The following is a 22,052-nucleotide window of genomic DNA, read 5'->3' on the forward strand; positions in this document are numbered from 1 at the left end:
ATTCTGGCCAAGTTTAAAAAAATTCTACCGTGTAGTTTTTTATTTATAGGCCTTTGTTTGTTAAAGAACCGGAATTCTTAACTTAAATATGCAAGATTATATTACGCGCATTCGTGTCATCCGACTTTGTCGATGATTTTGTACAACTAATTTTTTTGTGCCACCTCCAGATTTTGGATATGTTATAGACAATATAATTATCTATATTCTGGCCAAGTTTAAAAAAATTCTACCGTGTAGTTTTTTATTTATAGGCCTTTGTTTGTTAAAGAACCGGAATTCTTAACTTAAATATGCAAGATTATATTACGCGCATTCGTGTCATCCGACTTTGTCGATGATTTTGTACAACTAATTTTTTTGTGCCACCTCCAGATTTTGGATATGTCATAGACAATATAATTATCTATATTCTGGCCAAGTTTAAAAAAATTCTACCGTGTAGTTTTTTATTTATAGGCCTTTGTTTGTTAAAGAACCGGAATTCTTAACTTAAATATTCAAGATTATATTACGCGCATTCGTGTCATCCGACTTTGTCGATGATTTTCTACAACGTATTTTTTTGTGCCACCTCCAGATTTTGGATATGTTATAGACAATATAATTATTTATATTCTGGCCAAGTTTAAAAAAATTCTACTGTGTAGTTTTTTATTAATAAGGCTTTGTTTTTTAAAGAACCAGAATTCTTAACTTAAATATGCAAGATTATATTACGCGCATTCGTGTCATCCGACTTTGTCGATGATTTTCTACAACTTATTTTTTTGTGCCACCTCCAGATTTTGGATATATTTTAGACAGTAAGAATATCTACAATATGGCCAAATTTAAAAAAATTCTACCGTGTAGTTTTTTAATTATAGAGCTGTTTGTCGAATGTGGTGCCAACTTCACAGTTAATACCAGAGTACATTCTCAAGGAATATTATTTCTTTTATTTTTTGTGCCACCTCCAGATTTTGGATATGTGATAGACAATATAATTATCTATATTCTGGCCAAGTTTAAAAAAATTCTACCGTGTAGTTTTTTATTTATAGGCCTTTGTTTGTTAAAGAACAGGAATTCTTAACTTAAATATGCAAGATTATATTACGCGCATTCGTGTCATCCGACTTTGTCGATGATTTTCTACAACTAATTTTTTTGTGCCACCTCCAGATTTTGGATATGTTATAGACAATATAATTATATATATTCTGGCCAAGTTTAAAAAAATTCTACCGTGTAGTTTTTTATTAATAAGGCTTTGTTTTTTAAAGAACCAGAATTCTTAACTTAAATATGCAAGATTATATTACGCGCATTCGTGTCATCCGACTTTGTCGATGATTTTCTACAACTTATTTTTTTGTGCCACCTCCAGATTTTGGATATGTTATAGACAATATAATTATCTATATTCTGGCCAAGTTTAAAAAAATTCTACCGTGTAGTTTTTTAACTATAGAGCTGTTTGTCGAATGTGGTGCCAACTTCACAGTTAATACCAGAGTACATTCTCAAGGAATATTATTTCTTTTATTTTTTGTGCCACCTCCAGATTTTGGATATGTGATAGACAATATAATTATCTATATTCTGGCCAAGTTTAAAAAAATTCTACCGTGTAGTTTTTTATTTATAGGCCTTTGTTTGTTAAAGAACAGGAATTCTTAACTTAAATATGCAAGATTATATTACGCGCATTCGTGTCATCCGACTTTGTCGATGATTTTCTACAACTTATTTTTTTGTGCCACCTCTAGATTTTGGATATGTTATAGACAATATAATTATTTATATTCTGGCCAAGTTTAAAAAAATTCTACCGTGTAGTTTTTTATTAATAAGGCTTTGTTTTTTAAAGAACCAGAATTCTTAACTTAAATATGCAAGATTATATTACGCGCATTTGTGTCATCCGACTTTGTCGATGATTTTGTACAACTTATTTTTTTGTGCCACCTCCAGGTTTTGGATATGTGATAGACAATATAATTATCTATATTCTGGCCAAGTTTAAAAAAATTCTACCGTGTAGTTTTTTATTTACAGGCCTTTGTTTTCAATGACTTGAAATTCTCAACATAATTATATAAGATTATATTACGCGCATTCGTGTCATCCGACTTTGTCGATGATTTTCTACAACTTATTTTTTTGTGCCACGTCCAGATTTTGGATATGTTATAGACAATATAATTGTTTATATTCTGGCCAAGTTTAAAAAAATTCTACCGTGTAGTTTTTTATTAATAAGGCTTTGTTTTTTAAAGAACCAGAATTCTTAACTTAAATATGCAAGATTATATTACGCGCATTCGTGTCATCCGACTTTGTCGATGATTTTCTACAACTTATTTTTTTGTGCCACCTCCAGATTTTGGATATGTTATAGACAATATAATTATTTATATTCTGGCCAAGTTTAAAAAAATTCTACCGTGTAGTTTTTTATTAATAAGGCTTTGTTTTTTAAAGAACCAGAATTCTTAACTTAAATATGCAAGATTATATTACGCGCATTCGTGTCATCCGACTTTGTCGATGATTTTCTACAACTTATTTTTTGCCACCTCCAGATTTTGGATATGTTATAGACAATATAATTATTTATATTCTGGCCAAGTTTAAAAAAATTCTACCGTGTAGTTTTTTATTAATAAGGCTTTGTTTTTTAAAGAACCAGAATTCTTAACTTAAATATGCAAGATTATATTACGCGCATTCGTGTCATCCGACTTTGTCGATGATTTTCTACAACTTATTTTTTTGTGCCACCTCCAGATTTTGGATATGTTATAGACAATATAATTATCTATATTCTGGCCAAGTTTAAAAAAAATTCTACCCTGTAGTTTTTTAACTATAGAGCTGTTTGTCGAATGTGGTGCCAACTTCACAGTTAATACCAGAGTATATTCTCAAGAAATATTATTTCTTTTATTTTTTGTGCCACCTCCAGATTTTGGATATGTTATAGACAATGTAATTATCTATATTCTGCCCAAGTTTAAAAAAATTCTACCGTGTAGTTTTTTATTTATAAGGCTTTGTTTGTTAAAGAACCGGAATTCTTAACTTAAATATGCAAGATTATATTACGCGCATTCGTGTCATCCGACTTTGTCGATGACTTTCTACAACTTATTTTTTTGTGCCACCTCCAGATTTTGGATATGTAATAGACAATGTAATTATCTATATTCTGCCCAAGTTTAAAAAAATTCTACCGTGTAGTTTTTTATTTACAGGCCTTTGTTTTCAATGACTTAAAATTCTCAACATAATTATATAAGATTATATTACGCGCATTCGTGTCATCCGACTTTGTCGATGATTTTCTACAACTTGATTTTTTGTGCCACCTCCAGATTTTGGATATATTTTAGACAGTAAGAATATCTACAAAATGGCCAAATTAAAAAAAATTCTACCGTGTAGTTTTTTATTTATAGGCCTTTGTTTGTTAAAGAACAGGAATTCTTAACTTAAATATGCAAGATTATATTACGCGCATTCGTGTCATCCGACTTTGTCGATGATTTTCTACAACTTATTTTTTTGTGCCACCTCCAGATTTTGGATATATTTTAGACAATATAAATATCTATATTCTGGCCAAGTTTAAAAAAATTCTACCGTGCAGTTTTTAAATTTTAGGCTAATTTAGAGAAATGGAAAGTACACTGTAATATAAATCTTAGTGTTTTCTTCAATTTCTTGACTTTTATATATTTTTTGTGATGGTTAAGGACAGTAAAGTAATAATAAACAGTTAAGAATTGTTTTTTACTGTTATATTTGATGGGAAACGTATTTTAAAGACGATTTTTCGATTTATCATTTTGAATGATAAATTTTAGTTGAATGTGGTGTTGAATGTTGTGATGAATGTTGTGTTGAATGTGGTGCCCAATGTGGTGCCAATTTCACGGTAGTGGTTAGAGCACTTACGTGGGAATTCATCAACAACGAAACAACATGGCTGCTTGGCTACCTGTAGTGCAAAATGCTTGTTTTCATACGCTGAGATCTTAGACAATTGTTTGATAAATGGGTTCGCGTCTGCGGTAAGAATACGCTTATGTAAAAGAAAAGGTGAAGGTATTATAACTGTATATTATTCTGGTGATTATCGCTTATTTAGACCCGTTCCTGACAAAATATTTGAATGTCTAATAGAGGTCGTAGCGCCTGTTACAGCAGACGAAGGTACGTCTTCTGTTGTATGTATTTGAACATTTGTACATTTGTGCATGGATGGGACTGTATTATATTCTTTCTCTTATGATTGTAATATATAACCATTAACAAATAAGAAATTATCATGTAATTATTTTAAATACGTGACGAAGGTTTTTTCCATTCTGACGCCAAATGCAGAAACATAAACGAAGAATTCCCATGTTTCTATTATCTGAACTATTATCGCGGAAATTGATACAAAATCGTGTGAGCTATTGTTGCAATACTGATTGTTTGAAATTTTTATAGAAGGAAAATTGATTCGTGTCTACCCAGATAGCTATGAAGATGTAGTAAGTATTAAAGAAAATCATGGACTTCTGAAAACGTTCATTAATGTAATTTTTAGTACATTCGTTTTTCTTACCTTTGCCAGGATCTTCTGAAGGATATTACAAAATTCTGCTTTCCATGCATACATGATTCGTAAGTTATAAACTACCATAAATTATATTATTAATTATATATATTATATATTATAAATTTCCCTTCGGATCAATCATGCATTTCAATTTTAGGGAAATGGTTGATGCTGTTCAACATTTTGCTTTTGTTTTAACTGACATTGATTCCCTATTTCGGTTTGGATTTTGTCGTTATCCACCCAAAGCTAAAACTTGTCTTTGTATTATCAGGTATATTTTATTTGTAAAAATCTTCATCTTCTAATGCAGGGGTCTACAAACTATGGCCCGCGGGCCAAAAGCGACCTGTTGGGCCTGCAGAGGCACTTGAGAAAAAAAATATTATTAAACAAAATAAACTTTGTGCAGAAAGTTCACGTTATGTCACAAGCCAACTAGCAAGCAAGAGTGGCTTATGTCAATTTTTGTCCCAACTTCCTACTTCCAAAAACCATGACCAGCCGACAATTTAAAGAAGTATAATATAGATTCTGACAGATTCAGATTCTGACAGATTTCAGACAGATTCTGTCTGAGGATGACTTTGAAATAAAGTCGAAAATTTACAGTTTACTTCTCGTCTTGTTTTGATTCATATTTTGCAATCTCAAGATGTCTTGTTTCTTCGGAATTTGTTTTATATTATACTTCCAACTTCCATTTCAAGCACATTGCGAAATTTAAAAAGCTGAAGGATAACGTGGAGAGTTATTATTCTGGCTGTAAAGTTTGGAGACCCCTGTTCTAAATCATTGAATTGAGTGACTCAGATAGACCTTTAACATTCATTACATACTTGGCAATCTTTATTGTTTGTAGTGACTTACCTGCATTTGAAATGTTTTATGGTATCTTAAATACATTCGCGGAACTCGTCAACAGTCAGTCACATAAGGTTTTCAAATTAAAACCACCATAAATTAACTTCATCATTCTCAAGCATTTCTAAAATTAATGTTATTTAATCACAGAATATCACAGGCAGACAGTTTTTAGATCTTGTGCTGGAGAGTCGGGTTCCAGAGCCTGGGACTAAATTTACTGTGAATGATCCAGGCACCGGATGGGTATGTCAACTTTATGCAGTTTTCAACTAGAAATTTAGTTTATAATAACATTATTGTATAAAATACTTTATTAATTAAGTTGATATGATGATGGAAATATATTTTGAAGAGATTATACCATACTAACTCTGTAGGTACGACATTACTCATATCCTGATCATTCAAGATTACCCATGATTCCAGAAAATGTAAGGTTTGAAGGCAATGTGTATAAAAAAACACAGCAAGTGAATATGTCCTTGTTATAGTTTCTCAAGTTTATTTATTAATGTAGGATACTCTTGTTTAAATGAAAATAACCATTTGTGCTAAATACGGCCTGGAACTGCTTATATTGATGAAATTTTACATGTTTGTGGATGTAGATTGTATATTAGACGATATTAAATCTTTATTTTCCCAGAGAAATCTAACAGACTACTTCTCTACTGTTAATTCCAACAACATGATTGCATTGTTCTCCAGGTAGTAACATTTTCTGTGACAACATAATTTACCCAATATTGTGATTGCTGTTTGCAATTCTCGTGTGTTGTTTTCATTTAGCATGATCTTTGAACGAAGAATCATTGTAACATCTAGGAAGCTTGGTTTGGTAAATGCAGCATCAATTTAAGTCATTTGAATTATTTTATCTTGGCTTATACCAAATGTTATTTTCAATTATAGTTAACGGCATGTACGTACAGTGCAAACCAGTTGCTCTATCCTATGCATTGGCAACATGTTTTTATACCTGTTTTACCGACCTGTTTGTTGGATTATTGCAGGTCTGTATGTGGACATTGAACTATGTTAAGGGGGAAGAACCATTTATAAATGACATCTTTTTATTTCATGTGATAGTGCCCCAATGCCTTTTCTTGTTGGTGTTCATTCATCTCTTATGGAGGTAAATTAATTGCTTGTTCTTACAAAATTTACAATATTGTGCTAATTTTTTGTTGTTTACTTGTGGAATTTGTAAGTAAGTTAGCACAAGAATCCAACTTTAGGTTTATATACTATGTAGTCACATGTTTCACAATTCTTCCATTATTGAACCATTTTCCAGAGAGTACGAGACATGCCATTAGATCGTGTCGTCATACTTGATGTTGATGCAGAAGAAATAGAAATCACTGGAAATGAAGACAATAAAATTGACGAACTGCCATCTCATGTGGTCAGTTCCAGTTTGCCTCTTCTTAGATGCTTAAAACTGTGTATTATATGTTATGGACACTGTTTTTTTACCTCCGCCATCTTTCAGACATCCAAATTAAACAGTGCTTTAAAAAAGACAACTATTGCAGTTGGTGAACATGTTGCTCAAGCGTTTCTCAGTGCCATTGTTGCTATGATTGGTAGTTACAGACAGGGTTTAAAACTTATTGTACGTAGGCTGAAAAACTATACATTTTATTGCACTTGCTTCATCATTTCAAGATTTAAACAACTGATTTTTTGTTTTTAACATTATTCAGAATGAAGAGATTGTTTTTGATGAAGACATGTAAGTTTATTCAATACTATATGTGCATAAAGAAATTTCGTTATGATTGCATGTTGTGTGAAAAAATACAAAGCTTGTGAAATTTTTTCAAGGTTTATAAATTCCCGCCCAAACATGAAATCTTTTTTGAAAGATCTTTTGAAATTCCAGCATTTTGAGCAGGTATTTTGTGATTCCTTTTTATCTTGCGATTATTGTGTCTGCATAAATATCTTTGGTTGATTCATTGCCACTATTTAATATGTTTTTCAGTTCATTTATCATCGACTTCAACAGTTAAAGGCAGGGGAAAGTATTGATGACATTTTTGAAGAACAAGTTGGTCTTCAACCAGAAAGTAATTTGTTTGAAATTCATACCTTCTCCTTCCATCTCTGATTAGTTCACTTGATAAGAGTTGTAGATTTGCTGTCAACACGAAATAAGAGAAATTATTGTTTATAGCTGATACTAAATTGATTACTACACAGTACAAGAATTGGATGAAAAATCGAAAGGTACTCTAATTTGCTCCAAATGTTTTTTTCCTGATGGTCTTTCAGTGAGTCAGCAATGTATTCTTTCATATTTAACAGCGTGATGGTACTCACTTGCTCAATAACCTCAGTGAAAAAACAGAACAGGTTTGCACATTTACTAGACAGATGGAGGATGTTTAAGTTCACGAGAATTGATGAATATACAAGAATTTTGTTGGATATTTATTGCGTCTGATGGATATACGAAACTTCGTATCGTTAACAATGTAAGGGTTTAAGAAAGATAGCTATGTAAAAATTGTTTGTTTCAACATTACAGGCAACAAACAAAGCAAAAAAATTCATGTTGAATGTTAAAATGAGTGGTAAAAATAACTGGATTGACGCCATGAAAGGACTCAAAGTAAGAAAGAAAAATCAAATAAAATCAGAGGTAGGAATTATATTATCTTAACTGAATGTGTGTATGTACTAATGGTAGTAATCCCAACCCCATGTTATCCATAATGATCCACACACGTGTTATCTTCACCTAGCCATATACTGATTTACTATACTTTATCAGCAAACAGACATTGATTCATCAACCAATCCAGCGTCCAGAGCAAACTCATTACCAGTGCGTCGAGCAAATTCCGTTGTAGATGATTCAAAAGTCAATTTTGCTCGTCAGTCTATTGGTAGTGTTCTTGTAAGTCGTATTGTAACTTTTCAAATCTTGAAAATTTGATTCTCCTTTTCTCCAACGGTTTAAAAATACAAATTTTTATTGTTTTAGACAAATCGCATCGATTTTCCTTCATCATCAAAAAAACATTCTTCTCAAACAGCCCAAGATGACGAGTCTCGTGAAACATTGTTAAAAAAATGTCCTCCTCCACGCCCTCCTCCACCTTGGTCTGCACAACCTTCACTTCGTCCTCCATCACCACCACCTCGACCTACCCAACCTTCACCTCGTCCTCCATCACCACCACCTCGGCCTACACAACCTTCACCTCGTCCTCCATCACCACCACCTCGACCTACACAACCTTCACCTCGTCCTCCATCACCACCACCTCGACCTACACAACCTTCACCTCGTCCTCCTTCACCACCACCTCCGTATAATGCAAAGAAAGATGGACAATATTTAAGAACGAGTATGGAGCGAAACCCTTGTGATCCAGTTGTCAAAGATCTTATTGATTTTTACAATAGTCAGGTAAACAGTATTTCACACTGTTGTACATAAAAATCTCTGGATTGTTGTTATTCGGTTAAGTGTTGCTCTCTCTTGTTATTGCGTAAGAAATTTTTTTATAAAATGTACCTGGTGTAGCGTTTCCTTGCTTTCTCCTATTGCTGAAGAAATCTTTTTGTAGTACTTCATATTATTATGATGTACTTAACAATTCCCCTGTATTTAATGTGCCCCCTCCCCCCCATGTTAATGGCAAGCTTCATGCAGTGAACTCCATATATATATAGTGCATGAGTCACCATTTTACTATGGTGATAGCTGGGAGGGCACATTGTTATACACTTTGTATATATATAGTTATTTAAATATTGAGTTCACTGGCCTCAAGTTACTGCTCTTGAAATAAATTGAGGATTGTTGTTTGATATAAACTCATCCAAACGTCATTAGAAATGTTTTAGGTATTTCGAAATGCTTGGACTTGACATTAAATCTTTATAGATCTTTTGTAGCGTTGAACATATTATATTCACTTCACGTTTTTGCACGCTTATCAATACATTAACATTGTTCAAACATCAAAACTGTATCAATGAACTATCTTCCAGGAGGATTTAACCACCGATACATCCACGAAGGATCCTTTTGCCGATTTTAAGGATTTTGACTATCATGTTGATCGCCAATCGGGAAATCGAAACTCTGCATTACCAACCGTAAAAATAGATAAAACAACGTGTAGTAATGAACATTTAAATCAAAGCAACGGCTTGGTATCCGAAACACTTCAAGGTTTGTCAAACGACACAAGACATTTTTTACTAAAATCGCCAATACAAAACGATGAAAGTAAATTTAGACTTGGTAGATCCAGTCCGTCTATTAATACGACGTCAGGACATTCACCGCGTTTACAACGAAGATTACATAATTCAGTAAAGTCCTCTCGTTCTTCACGTAGAGAAGTGAAGAAAAAGACTCTTCAAGAGATTGCTTGTGAGCAAAAGCTTGGAAATAACGATGAGAACATGACGCATGCGCTGTCAGCTCCATCGTTATTGGAGTATTCATCTGGAAATGAGAATTATGGACAATATAATACAAGCAACAGGAACCAAACGCCTTCGAACAGAGCCGACAATCAAACGAATCTTATTTCAAATGTGGATCTTCTAGGACAGATAGAATTTGTGGGCAATAATCCAGAGCTGGACGAAGATCCGTTCCTAGAAATTTCTCAGAGACATGAAAGAGCGCAAAATGCAAAATAGAATTTTTAGAATAAAATATATAAAAAGATTTTATAGATAACGTAAAAGCACAGCGAAGCACAAAACTTAGAAAAAAGTTTTGGAGGATTTTGGAACGCAGACTGTAAGTTAAAAAACGTAAATATTTACTTGATGAAATGTTTCGCACCAAAACCTCGTTTTCAATTGCTACTTGATTTTCATGGTGAGTTGTTTGAAAAAATACTTTGCAACCTGCCGTTCATAGTTCACTTACTGCAGAGAGAAAATTGATTTATCCAAGTTTGATTGAAGTTTGCCTCTTTACAGGTTAATGTTAAAGAATTTAAAGTCTGCAGGTTTAAGATCTTCCAATTTGTCGTTGAAAAGTTGGTGAATAGTATTTTTTCGTTCTATTTTAATGTTTAAGCCAGGTTCCGAGCCGTTCTTCACCTGTTTGGGCGAGTTTTACTCTCCTAGTCGACTTTCACTCTGAATACGAACAAAAAGTTAGCTAACGCCAAACATGTCTGTTCACAATTTTTAGGGAATTATGATCCGATTAGGAACGGCTTTTTTTGTCCCGTGAGGAGCAAATATAAATTTTTGTTAATGGAATTGGTGTGAAATGCTTTACTTGACATTGGATAGCAAGAGCTACCTAATCCTCACAATCTGAAGTACTTTCAGAATTGAACTGTCAATAGTTTACGTACCACCATACTATAGCGACTAGATCTTCAAACATTCGCTATAATTTATTTGAAAAATTATCCTTGAATGCGCAAATTTGAAGAATTCGAGAATGATCAAGAACGCGCTGCATTCAACCAACCAATAGGATCGTCTCGTTGTTTTCATTCACTTCCGGCTGTCCGAATGTTTATTGTTGTTGCTACAAAAAACAAACACTCTCTTCACCGCTTGGGCTGTCGAGCGCGTTGGTTTAGCGTCTGCCTTGTGCCAAATAATGACTGTTATGGGTAAAGAAAAGACTCACGATAAAGAAACTTTGGAGGATGTCTATCGAGCTTTGATAGCTGTAAAGGAAAATTCCTCAGATGGTTCTTTAAAGACGATTGGTACCGGTTGTGCAGTGCGCACTGGAAATGTGTTTGGGATCAACTGGAGAAAGAAATATCATCTTTTAATTTCTTCTTCCTTAGTTAGCAAGGACGCTTTGGAATCTCATGAAAATCGAGGGAAATATATCGGAGAATTTGAGAATGGCAAACCAAAACTTGAACTGGAAAAGGCCTCGAATACTTTCTTCAAGAAAGAACATAAAGATTTCCATTTCATAGCTATAGGTCGTGGACGTTCTGGTAAACTAGGTCACCATGTTCTAGACGTTTGTCTACTCGAACGCGACCAAGTTTTACAAGGAAAGTTGTACTGTTTTGTTGCTGTGGTATCGAACGAGAAATCTGGTAATCATTCCTTCAAGATGCATGAGATAGTAAATAATTCTGGGCGCTACGAGACGACAGACACTCTGACTTCTGACGAGTTTCCTAGAGGAGCTCCTGTATTGAACAACGCTCATGATATTGTTGGGATTGTAAGTCGTGTTTCAGATGGAAAGAAAATAGAAATATGTTTTGTAAGCGATTCACATCATGGTAAGGATAAAAAAAATCGAGATCAACTTGTCGGGTGATTATTTGGGAGGGAAAATCATGTGAATAATGAATGACTTTAGTGTCCAGTTGTTTCCATATTTAAATTATAGATAAGATAAGACATTAAGCGAAATTTGGCGCAATAGGAAGGTGTTTATTACATACAACGTATTTTCATCGATAGCATTTTGTCTTAAGCTTTTCGTTAAATTGTCAATTGCTTTCGGTTTTTGTGAAGACGGTCAACGTTGGCATATATAGTCGATGATCTTGATGTGCATATTTTATTGCAAATTCTGCCGTTGTAAACGAGCGATTGTATTGCTATTCTTTATCATTCTAACTACCAGCAAAGATTAGTGATGAATATCATAGAAAACAACGGTTGTGTGGCTTCGCAGCTTTGCGGTGTTTAAAAAAAAAGTGAAAAGCACTCGAGTCAATTCTCTCATTGCTAAATAAGCGTTAAATATTGCTACTGCAATTTCCTGTCGACGAAAGAAAGTTATTTTGATGATATCATACGCGACATCATCTCAGTGGTGATTCAGAATTGAATGTTTCAATTTAGTTAATTTTCGAAATTTCAAACATTTCTTCTTTTGGGTGACATAAAAAATGTGTTCCTGCTATATTATTATGATTATTTTTATTGAGTAACGACTGACACGATGCTTTCGCAGCACGCGTTCAAGCGTTTCCTCTCGAACTTTCGATACATCTTTTGTTCACTTTTGAAAATAATGACAAATCTCGCATTATTTGTACATTTACTTGAAGCTTTTTTTGTTTATTACTATTCTCGCAGTCGAACCCGAGCCACGTAAAACGGAAGCCAACATTCCTACGGTAGTTACAGAGGAGAAAAATACCGTGAATGAGAAATCGGAGAATGTTAATGTGAAGCGTGACCTTCAGCCTCCAGAAAAGCCACAGAGATCAAAAAAAGTTAACAGATCACAGAGTGAGAGAATTCCTTGTCATTCAGGGACAGGGAAGGATCGTGATTTGCGACATTCGTTTCGCTATGGTAACCGCAATGGATACAAGGTTTATGTTTCAAGCGAAGCCAAAGAAAATGGAGTACAAAAGTGGAAACCAAAAGGATTTGGAGCAAAGAAAAATCTTTTTGAGTCGAAGGAACCTGTGAAATTCCTTGGTGTTTCTCATACTGCAAGTAACCTTGGTAGAGGTTATTATGCAAGGAAGTTGCTTGGCAAACCCAGGCCAAAGATTTCATCTTCAGTCAGTTTGCCAAACAAGCTTAATGAAGTGGACTGCAAGAAAATGAAGACATTTTCTGGTCTCAAAGGTCGTAGAACTTTGAGCTCCTCAAATATACTTGCAGGTGAACACCATTAGCCAAATGTCAGTTTAAAAGCGTGGTTTCTAGAAAACTCTTTGATTTTCCTTATAAGTACTGAAATGTGTCTTCATTTTACAGCCCATCTTGTGAAGGATTTACCATCAGACTTGAAAAGCCAGGCTGCAAATATATTTGATGATCCTGCCAAAGGTCAGTTGTGGAGGAAAATTGCCGCTCATTATGAAATCACAGATGTGGAAGTCAATGACCTTGCCTTTGGAGCATCTCGACATATTTCTGGGAGCGAGACAAAAGCTTTGTTCCAAAAACTGTCAATAAAGAAACCAGAATTGACTGTGTCTGATTTTGTTGACTATCTTTTTTGCCAGCATGTCACGCAAGAAATTGTGAATCTATTTTGGCCTCACATTTATAAAGGATTTTAAAAGCCAGTTCATTTAAGACTCTGTTTAATTATTAATATAGATTTTATTTGTAAAATAGTAATTTTGAGCCAAGAACGAAATTGACATCAATTGAGATCACGTGACCAGAGGCAACGTGACGTCAGAACATTGAATTCAACAATGGCGGCTAATTTGAAGTATACAAACGTATCAGAGGAGAGTTTCATGACATTTAGGTCAGTAAACAAAGTTGAAGAACTAAGTATAACAGATTTTTAGAGTAAATAAATAAGCATAAGCAACGCAAATGCTAATTGTGTCGAATTAACGTCGTATTCATTTTCGTCTGCCGTAGACAGTTCAATAGCTGCAGACGATTATTTAATAGTTTATTTATTTATCTTCGCCAACAACATGCTAAGAATATAAAGAAACGGAAAAGCAAAGGTCCTTCGCTTGGCTTCTTGTTTTTCTTGATTGAGACTGGAAATGGTAAGATTTTGTGAAACTATATAATTAAAATTTTACACTTTATCACACCAAAGAAGAATGAATAATACCCTTCATTAAAGAGGATAATTTATGGTAGGCAAGTCATTAAACGTTTTATTGTTTTTTATTAAATATTGCATTGCAAACACCCTTCGTGAAGCGGTCAGTCTAATGTTAGTGTCGTCAACCTCACTCAAGCTCTAAACCTCAACATAATCAAATCTGAACCTTAAGTTCTTGCAAATTTTTAATCCTAAATCACAAGGTTATACCGATTGGTTGGGTTGGATTACTCCACGCCTTGTGTTTACTTAGCAAAATATAGCTCTATCTGATATATCTTGAAGCATTTGACTTAAAAATTCATTCACTAATGTCATTGGCCACAATTTTATGTTGCCAATGTATCGATGAATTTAAAAATTAATGAACGTCAACGAGGCGGCTTGTATTTGTTTTAAATTCTCATCACATTTAAATGATGTATGATTGTCGAAAGTCATAAATTATCTCAAACGCTCTAAAATTTCAATTCCATTCCGAGCATCCCGTTGAAACTTGTCGTTAAAACAATCATAAGTCGTATTTTAGTCAGCCAACTTTACTGCGCTACAGACAAAATCGTTGAAATGTTTTTGAAACAACAAGGAAACATATGGTTTGATTTGTTTTGATGTTATAACATCTCTCATAATATCAATATCCAAAGTCAGGCTTTCGTTCGCACAAAATCGTGTGAGCAAACATGAATTTGTGGCGAAGATCAAAATCATGGCTGCAAGACACTTTTCCTTCACAAAAGGAAAATTTTGAGCCACAGGATTATTTGGAAGACGAAAAAGAATACTGAAGTATAAATTTGAAAAAGAATGCTCGTTAATCGAAAAACGATTCTACCTTGAAATGCTTGATGCGAAATTACATTTTGAACATGACTTAAAGCGACTTGAAGAAGAACATGTGAAGTTGAAAACAAAGACTTCTGAAGATCTTGAAATGAATCAATATGTGAATAACAAAACGTCTGGGACGTCCGAGATTGTAGTCGATGTTAAAAATTCACCGGTGAAAATCATTAAAGAAAATGACTGCCTCGAATGGGATCCAATCAATGAACTTACAAGTTATGAAGAAGAAGAGTCAGCACTCGAGGAAAGCAGTTGGTTTATGCAGAAAGATTCCCCACAATATGACAAAATTGTTTCAGATGACTCAAATTTGACTATTGCATCGCGCGATACTTTCAATTCAATATTAATGCAACTGGATCCAAAAGCTTTTGTCGATGAGGATTTAAAGGCTATTCATTGTGTAATGAAGAAATTCAAGACGAGCGATGTTCAAAAGAGTGTGGATGAGTTGAAGAAAAAAATTGAAGGCGATATTGCCAGAGAATATAATGAGAAATTTGACGTCGAAAGGAAATTTTTGTGTTCAGTTATTGATGAGCTTGAAGAAAATGTGGCGTTATTGAGAAAACAAAAAGAAGATATTGTATCGATCTTTGAATCCGGCAATGGAAAAATATGAGGGCAATTTAGAAAGAAACAGATACGTAAATGTTGGGTAATGACTATAAACGAAATAATTTATTATTGAAATGGACTAATTAATAAAATCTGCGTTTCGGTTAAACTTTTTTTTTGTAATATCAATTATTTAAAAGTGTTTGACGAAATAATGAACTTCCCGTTTGTGAAATGTATTTTAATAGAGTATTTCAAATTTCACTTTAGGATTTCATAATTTAGAAGATAAATCTGCTGTAACATTTGAACTTTGTAGTAGTATTTGTGTATTTATGTTAGTTTATAAGAGGATATGATCAACTGGATTATAAATAGGGCGGCTTTCCTGTAGGTAAATTGTTTGAAATAAACCTTTGATCATGTGATCGACGTGTTTACACAAGCTGCAAACATGTGCTACACTTATTCTGTGAATCTGTAAGGAAAATATTGTTTAGAAATAAAACAATCCTCTGTTTCAACGTTTAATTTTTCATCTTTGAATAAATATGAGGCTCAACGGTCGAGATAAATTGTCAAAAAAACTATATTTGTGTAGACCGGGGGTAGCTATGAATTATATCAGGTCTCCCTGAAACCACTAAAACTTTGTCCGAATTCTTGTTTTCCTTGTAATTTTCTTACAAACCATTCCAGCCTTCCTTTTTCCTCCGCTAAATGAACTTTATACTCTGTTTCAAGTATTTGCTTCAACTCTCTCTTTTCTCTTAAAACTTTCTTCTCCACTTCCACCATTTGTCGATCGTGCTTCAACTTTAATTTCTCCATTTCCATATTGAATTCTATTTCCAGACGTTCTTTTTGATATTTAACCAAAGCAATATCGTTTTCATATCCTTGTATGGCAGCATCAAACTTTAATCGTTCTTGTTGCATTTGTTTCGCATACCGTGTTTCAAATTCGCGTTCCATTTCGCGTTTTTCACGTTTCGTTTTCCTCTCCAGATCACGTTTTTCCAACTTGAATATCTCCATTAAATCGTTTTTCTGTTGACGAAATCGTTGTTCCATTTCATACATCTCCAGACTAAATTCGCGTTCAATAGCTGAACGGCATTTTGTGAGAATATTTCCCATTTCATTACGTTCATCGTAAGTGGAGGAACCTTTTCGACTGATCTTGCTCTTCCTTCGCTCAGACTTCGTACTCGTATCCTCGCGATCCGCCTCAGGCTTTTCTGTAGTGTATTCACTAGCTATTTGCTCACCTTCGTGTTCATATAGCTGTCCCAATTGACTAAATGCATTCAATAATATTTGTTTTAATTCACCTTCAATCTCCGCAACACGTTCAATTTCCATGTTGAGCCTTTCTTCCAGATTTCGCTTTTCAAGTAGAAATTCTTCCTCGCGTCGTTTCATTTGTTGTTCAAATCCTTCTCTGATTTCTTCCTTTTCTTGCTCGAATAATCGTTTCATATTTGATATGTCATCATCATGTTGTCTTACCATTGATAGACGCTCGTCTTCAAACGCTTGCTTTAACACGTGTTTCTCGCCTTGAAACTCGCGACGTATTTTGTCTTTCTCGTTGTCAAAGTATTTTTGCAGTTCTTGTTTCTCATACTCAAAAGCTTCCTTCATTTTTTCTTTTTCTCGCTCTAGACAGCGAACCAATTCATTCATTTCTTCGCGATGCGCAACTTCAAGACGTTTGCTTTCTTCCATAAAACCCTGCATTAATTCAGCCTTTTCAAGAAGAAATGCTTCCTCAATATCGTGAATCACCGGTTCATCTTCTCTTTTGGTGCCTTCCATTCTTCAATCGCTTCAAAACGTTCGACTTTGAACTACAATATTTTGTCAGTACAAGGAAAGAAGAAAATAAAAATCTTTACATATACATCAGAAGATTCTATACATCGTCGCTATAATTCTCACACTTACTGTGTCTGTTTCATGTATATTTTATTACATTGACACACCAAGCGACCTTTCGACCTCACGTAATTAGTTTTAAAAGGCGATATACCGATTTCTGTCTGCTTATTATATTTGAAATCCGTTTTATCTTTGTCGATGCTGTACTTACTTGGCTGTAATGTTCTTGGCTGTATTCACGAAGTTTTGTGAACGGTTTTTAAAATTCAATTTGACTAATATTTTGGCGAATTTGATTTTTGACATAAACAAAATGTCAATGTCTGTCATCTGTGTGAATGTCGTGCTGTTGTCAATTGTCGATTTCAATATGTCCTTCTCAGCCTAGAGGAACAGATGTACATTCATGTAATGAACATTTCCAAGTAATGAATCACTAAAGCTTGATCAGAGAAAGTTTGGTGAATGTCAATATTTAATTAATAGTGTTATTATGAAATGAAATGTAAATGAGGCAAAGTATAATAAAATATTATAATTGTCTGAAAGTTAATAATAAAGAATCTAAACATACTTACTTGCTTTTGGCTTAAAGATTTTCAAGAATTTTATTAAGCTTTTTAGAATGACCTTTCTGTACTGATGCCAAGTGACAATCTATAAATATATATCACAGAACTATTGCCAATTGATAAAAGTCTTGACTTTTACTCAGTTATATTGTTTCATTTTATTCCCATGCTGCGGTTTGGTGTTTTCTCCTTTGTAAGGATTCAAACACATAATGTCGACGAAATAAAGAGAGATGTGCTTGTACAACGCGACAATCGACAGGTGCCTTTCTTGATGGATTCAAGCAACTGTGTTTCAAATTTTATGCCTTTGTCTGAATACCTCATGCGGAAATGTTGAAAGTCTTTGACGGCCGTTTTATAGCATTCCATTGTAATGATGTATTGCACTGCTGTTGTATAATTAATTGTCAATAAGATATTTGTTAATAAAATAATGTACTTTTATTTTACAATTTTATTTGAGGCATTTTACAGGTACCAATCATAATTTGAATATGCTCAATTATTGTTGCTGTTGATTGCATTCAAGTCAACGATGGGAAATATATAACAATACATTCATGAATTTGTGACAGAATGTGTTTTAAACTTTTGATAATTACTCAAATCACTTTGTTCGTGCATTACGGATACAGTTTCAGATAGTTTTCCCTGTGAAAAATGGAACGTCACTGCAAAAGCTTAAAAGAAGTTGAGGAAAAGCACAGAATGGACGTTTTGAACATTTTAAAGAGTTTTGAGTTTGAAAGAAAAGATCTTGAGAAGAGATTACGCGAGGAGTTTGAAAGGAAAGAAAAAACCCTGAAAAACCAAGAAGAATGTTTGAAGGAAGGGAGCGTTTGTGTTGACAAAACAAATATAAAGACTGAAGAAGGGACAACGGACGAGAAATTGCTGGAGATACTGGACTTCGAGAAAGAATTACCTCAAAGAAAAGCTCAGTTTCTCGACAGTGTTGACACAACTGATAATTTAGTTAACGTAGAAAGAAAGACGAAGTCTTTGCCTGTAATAGAGGAAGAGAACAAACAACTATCTCAAGCATTAAACAGAAGCAAAGACGAAATAATTCGGCTCAAAAATAAAGCTGAAGATTTCATGGAAGATCTGAACAATGTTCACAGACTTATTGAGGATGGATCAAAGGAGTGTCTTGAACTTGATTCTCGTTCCAAAATATTACCAGAAACACTGACTGAAACAAAGGTGTCATTATCTCGCAGTTTGGGTAATGCCGAGGAAACTGATGCAAATCTTGAACAAGCTTATTCTGTATTGAGTTTTCGACTTGAAGAATTAGACGTTGAAAACGAAGATTTAAAACAGAAAGTATCAAATTTGGAGTTAAAGGTTCGCAGGATTATCGAAGAACACGAGCTGAAATGTAATGTCTTCAACGATAGACTCGATGAACTAACACAGAACATCTTCTCGTATAAATGCTGTGAGGATTCGTGTTTGAAAGAGCAGATAGTCAACGATTTAAGAAAAATTCGTCTTCAAAGTGCGTCTTTCGAGTTATTGGAGGAATACGCAAGTATTTCTTTACGTGAAAGCTTAAGCACATCCTCTTTGGAGATTGATGACATTAATTTGTTTTTCGAGTTGCAGACGTTAGAACAAATTTTAGAAATGGAAATTTTTGACTGTGGCGTGTTTGATTTAAGAATGAAGGATAAACTGCGCTTGGTTTTGAAAGAAAAAGAAAAGAAACTTTTGATTTCGTACACTGTTGAAAAATTACGAAATGAAATAAGGCATGCTGTTGTAATTCAAGGTGCTATGGAGGAAATGCAGAAAGAATTTGCAAAGGATTTTTGTGTGCATGAAGTTGTTAATGAAGTATTGAAGCAACATTTCGAGACATCGGTTACAGGAAGACTGGATGACACTGATGCCACTCAAGATAATGGCGATGTTACTTGTGAACATTTCAATATATCCGACTACATGGAAAAATCATTTGACAAGGTACTGCAGAAGCATTCAGAAGATGACAGCGTGAAGAACAATGTCAAACGTAGTGATGATGAAAAAGAAAGAGGATATTTGGACAACATCAAGAATTCAAGTGACACAAGTCAGAATGAAGAGCTGGAAACATCTCTGCAAGACTTACAAAATCGTTTTGACCAGGAACGCCAAATGTGGCAGGAAAAGCAAGTTGCTTTACAAGGTTATAAATTATATATTATGTAATGATTTTACATTCACAAGTAAAATTTTAACGCATTCTATTCCTGTTTGTTTCTTATTAACCAGGCCCAGAAGATTCTGATGATAGAGACAAAGAATTGCGCTGTTTGAAAGCTCGCGAGATATTGATGGAAGACATATGGAAAAAAGAAATATTTAATTTGTCTCGTCTTTATTACATGGAAATGAAAGATGAAGTAAATTCACGTTTAAAACGAGAAAAACATAATTGCAAAATAAAACATGAAAAGAACAGGTACTGCGGTTGAGTGCATAAAGTTTTGAAATCATTAACTATACACAAACATCTTAGTTTATCTTTACAGGCTTATCGATGCTTGGAAACATCATGCTGAAGTGGGAGAACTTTATCAAGAAATTTTGAGCAAAGAAAACGAAACTTTGGAAAACCTACAGAGAACCCACGAAGAGGATCAAGTTGAAGAATATGACAATGATGTGTTGAAGCAAGAGAGTTTTAAAATTCAACAACAGTTGCCGTTGAGGTTTGAGCTATTGGAGTTACAAAGAAAACGATGTCGAGATCATAAAGCAGCCAATCACATCATTGAACAGGCCGTGGTTGCCTTGGAAACTGTCATGAAAGAACCTAACGAGTTTTTCAATGATGAAAAACGCAAATCGAGTTGGTCCAGCATTGAAGACAATCCAGGTAATTGCGCACAGGTTTCCGTTTTGCGTATTTTTGTAAACATTTTATGTAGAAAGGTTAACCATGTAGACATGTACGTATTTCGTATATAAGTATATGTATAGATATGGTTTAGACATCGTTTAATAATTTCTTATTTCCCATAGTACTTACATCACAAAACGATCTTTCCAATGCTGAGTTTGAAAATTTCTCAGAGGAAATGAATGCCAATACCGAGAAGATACAAACGAGAAGCGCATTGACTGATGGGTTGGTTCAAATATTGGAAAATGTCCTTGAAGATTATGGAACGAAAGATGACAGATTTCTTGACCCATGCATCAGTGATAGTGAGCCGAGTGATGCTGAAGGGGTTTTTGCTCAATACATCCGAGTGTGGATGATTCTTATACAAAAAATAAAAATGATACAACTCTTGAAGCACCGACTACACAAGAAAAAACGTTGGACGTTGCGGATGTTATCCAAGAAACGACCAGGAATAAAGTAATTCCAGAAATCATTGAGCTTCCACCTGCTACCGAAAAGATGTTTCACACTGAGAGATTTGACATTTGTCAGTTGCCTCGTGAGGAGTACATTGACAACAACCATCGAAAGACGAAGAAGTTAAGTAGAGCAACAAAGAACAATAAGAAAAAAAATATGAAAATAATTTCTTTATTCCGCGAAAAAACATTGGCTTTTCTTGAAGATATTGGAATTTGTGGCAAGGTGAAGGCAAAGAATACATCCCCACGAAAGAGAGCATGCGCAACACCTGGCGATGACAAAGAAGTTATTGATTCCGTTGAGCAACATGAGATCTTGCAGAAATATAAAAAATTGCTTGTGATAGCAAAGAAAGATTTAGATCGTGCCCATAGAGCTCTTAAATTTCGAGTCATAGGTCAAGAAAATGCAAAAAGTAAGAACTTTAAGATCAACGATCGCGAAGAAAATAATGAGAAACAAGATGGTCTTGAAAATAATAGTAACTCAGAGGATGTCTGTATTAGATCGCTTCAAAACGTTCGACTTTGAACAAAAATATTTTGTCAGTACAAGGAAAGAAGAAAATAAAAATCTTTACATATACATCAGAAGATTCTATACATCGTCGCTATAATTCTCACACTTACTGTGTCTGTTTCATGTATATTTTATTACATTAACACACCAAGCGACCTTTCGACCTCACGTAATTAGTTTTAAAAGGCGATATACCGATTTCTGTCTGCTTATTATATTTGAAATCCGTTTTATCTTCGTCGATGCTGTACTTACTTGGCTGTAATGTTCTTGGCTGTATTCACGAAGTTTTGTGAACGGTTTTTAAAATTCAATTTGACT

The 22,052-nt window shown here is 34.1% G+C and overlaps 4 protein-coding genes across 7 annotated transcripts; 3 read left to right on the top strand and 1 right to left on the bottom strand.

Moving 5' to 3' along the window:
• The first annotated feature begins 3,938 nt into the window (after window positions 1-3,938).
• On the top strand, window positions 3,939-10,291 carry LOC124438365 (DENN domain-containing protein 1B-like). Its single transcript, XM_046988484.1, has 23 exons — window positions 3,939-4,061; window positions 4,139-4,203; window positions 4,486-4,529; window positions 4,613-4,662; window positions 4,755-4,871; window positions 5,460-5,535; window positions 5,612-5,707; window positions 5,842-5,895; window positions 6,111-6,172; window positions 6,254-6,302; window positions 6,377-6,477; window positions 6,554-6,599; window positions 6,762-6,872; window positions 6,960-7,082; window positions 7,174-7,202; window positions 7,295-7,364; window positions 7,455-7,539; window positions 7,647-7,699; window positions 7,778-7,825; window positions 8,001-8,114; window positions 8,247-8,372; window positions 8,460-8,888; window positions 9,476-10,291. The coding sequence occupies exons 1-23, from the start codon at window positions 4,045-4,047 to the stop codon at window positions 10,136-10,138; spliced, it is 2,628 nt and encodes an 875-aa protein (XP_046844440.1). The 5' UTR covers window positions 3,939-4,044; the 3' UTR covers window positions 10,139-10,291.
• Window positions 10,292-11,001: 710 nt separating this feature from the next.
• On the top strand, window positions 11,002-13,739 carry LOC124438367. The gene is made up of 3 exons (XM_046988488.1): window positions 11,002-11,718; window positions 12,527-13,066; window positions 13,163-13,739. Exons 1-3 carry the CDS (start codon window positions 11,067-11,069, stop codon window positions 13,468-13,470), a joined length of 1,500 nt encoding a protein of 499 aa, XP_046844444.1. The 5' UTR covers window positions 11,002-11,066; the 3' UTR covers window positions 13,471-13,739.
• Window positions 13,740-15,615: 1,876 nt separating this feature from the next.
• Window positions 15,616-18,159, bottom strand: LOC124438368 (trichohyalin-like). Of its 3 annotated transcripts, none has more exons than XM_046988490.1 (3): window positions 17,852-18,159; window positions 17,485-17,657; window positions 15,616-17,235 (listed from the first exon to the last, which is right to left on the bottom strand). In XM_046988490.1, exon 3 carries the CDS (start codon window positions 17,208-17,210, stop codon window positions 16,014-16,016), a length of 1,197 nt encoding a protein of 398 aa, XP_046844446.1. In that variant the 5' UTR covers window positions 17,211-17,235; window positions 17,485-17,657; window positions 17,852-18,159; the 3' UTR covers window positions 15,616-16,013. The 3 variants fall into 3 exon arrangements, with proteins under 3 accessions (XP_046844446.1, XP_046844445.1, XP_046844447.1); XM_046988489.1 differs by having other exon boundaries at window positions 15,616-17,242; window positions 17,852-18,158; XM_046988491.1 differs by lacking the exons at window positions 17,485-17,657; window positions 17,852-18,159 and adding an exon at window positions 17,340-17,478 and having other exon boundaries at window positions 15,616-17,242.
• Window positions 18,160-18,182: 23 nt separating this feature from the next.
• LOC124438366 (filamin-A-interacting protein 1-like) lies at window positions 18,183-21,797 on the top strand. Of its 2 annotated transcripts, none has more exons than XM_046988485.1 (4): window positions 18,183-20,024; window positions 20,111-20,300; window positions 20,371-20,717; window positions 20,864-21,797. In XM_046988485.1, exons 1-4 carry the CDS (start codon window positions 18,509-18,511, stop codon window positions 21,208-21,210), a joined length of 2,400 nt encoding a protein of 799 aa, XP_046844441.1. In that variant the 5' UTR covers window positions 18,183-18,508; the 3' UTR covers window positions 21,211-21,797. The 2 variants fall into 2 exon arrangements, with proteins under 2 accessions (XP_046844441.1, XP_046844443.1); XM_046988487.1 differs by having other exon boundaries at window positions 20,917-21,005.
• Window positions 21,798-22,052: the final 255 nt, after the last annotated feature.

This window comes from Xenia sp. Carnegie-2017, unplaced genomic scaffold (assembly GCF_021976095.1).
Source record: "Xenia sp. Carnegie-2017 unplaced genomic scaffold, XeniaSp_v1 HiC_scaffold_19, whole genome shotgun sequence".
Classification (NCBI taxonomy): domain Eukaryota; kingdom Metazoa; phylum Cnidaria; class Anthozoa; order Malacalcyonacea; family Xeniidae; genus Xenia; species Xenia sp. Carnegie-2017.

Coding starts and splice junctions, on each gene's coding strand:
- LOC124438368 (XM_046988490.1), bottom strand. CDS start 17,210: ATGGAAGGCACCAAAAGAGAAGATGAACCGGTGATTCACGATATTGAG.
- LOC124438365 (XM_046988484.1), top strand. Junction 4,530..4,612: donor CAGATAGCTATGAAGATGTA/GTAAGTATTAAA, acceptor TACCTTTGCCAG/GATCTTCTGAAGGATATTAC. Junction 6,303..6,376: donor CATCTAGGAAGCTTGGTTTG/GTAAATGCAGCA, acceptor TTTCAATTATAG/TTAACGGCATGTACGTACAG.
- LOC124438367 (XM_046988488.1), top strand. CDS start 11,067: ATGACTGTTATGGGTAAAGAAAAGACTCACGATAAAGAAACTTTGGAG. Junction 11,719..12,526: donor TGTAAGCGATTCACATCATG/GTAAGGATAAAA, acceptor CTATTCTCGCAG/TCGAACCCGAGCCACGTAAA. Junction 13,067..13,162: donor CTCCTCAAATATACTTGCAG/GTGAACACCATT, acceptor TTCATTTTACAG/CCCATCTTGTGAAGGATTTA.
- LOC124438366 (XM_046988485.1), top strand. CDS start 18,509: ATGGAACGTCACTGCAAAAGCTTAAAAGAAGTTGAGGAAAAGCACAGA. Junction 20,025..20,110: donor AAAGCAAGTTGCTTTACAAG/GTTATAAATTAT, acceptor CTTATTAACCAG/GCCCAGAAGATTCTGATGAT. Junction 20,301..20,370: donor ATAAAACATGAAAAGAACAG/GTACTGCGGTTG, acceptor TTATCTTTACAG/GCTTATCGATGCTTGGAAAC.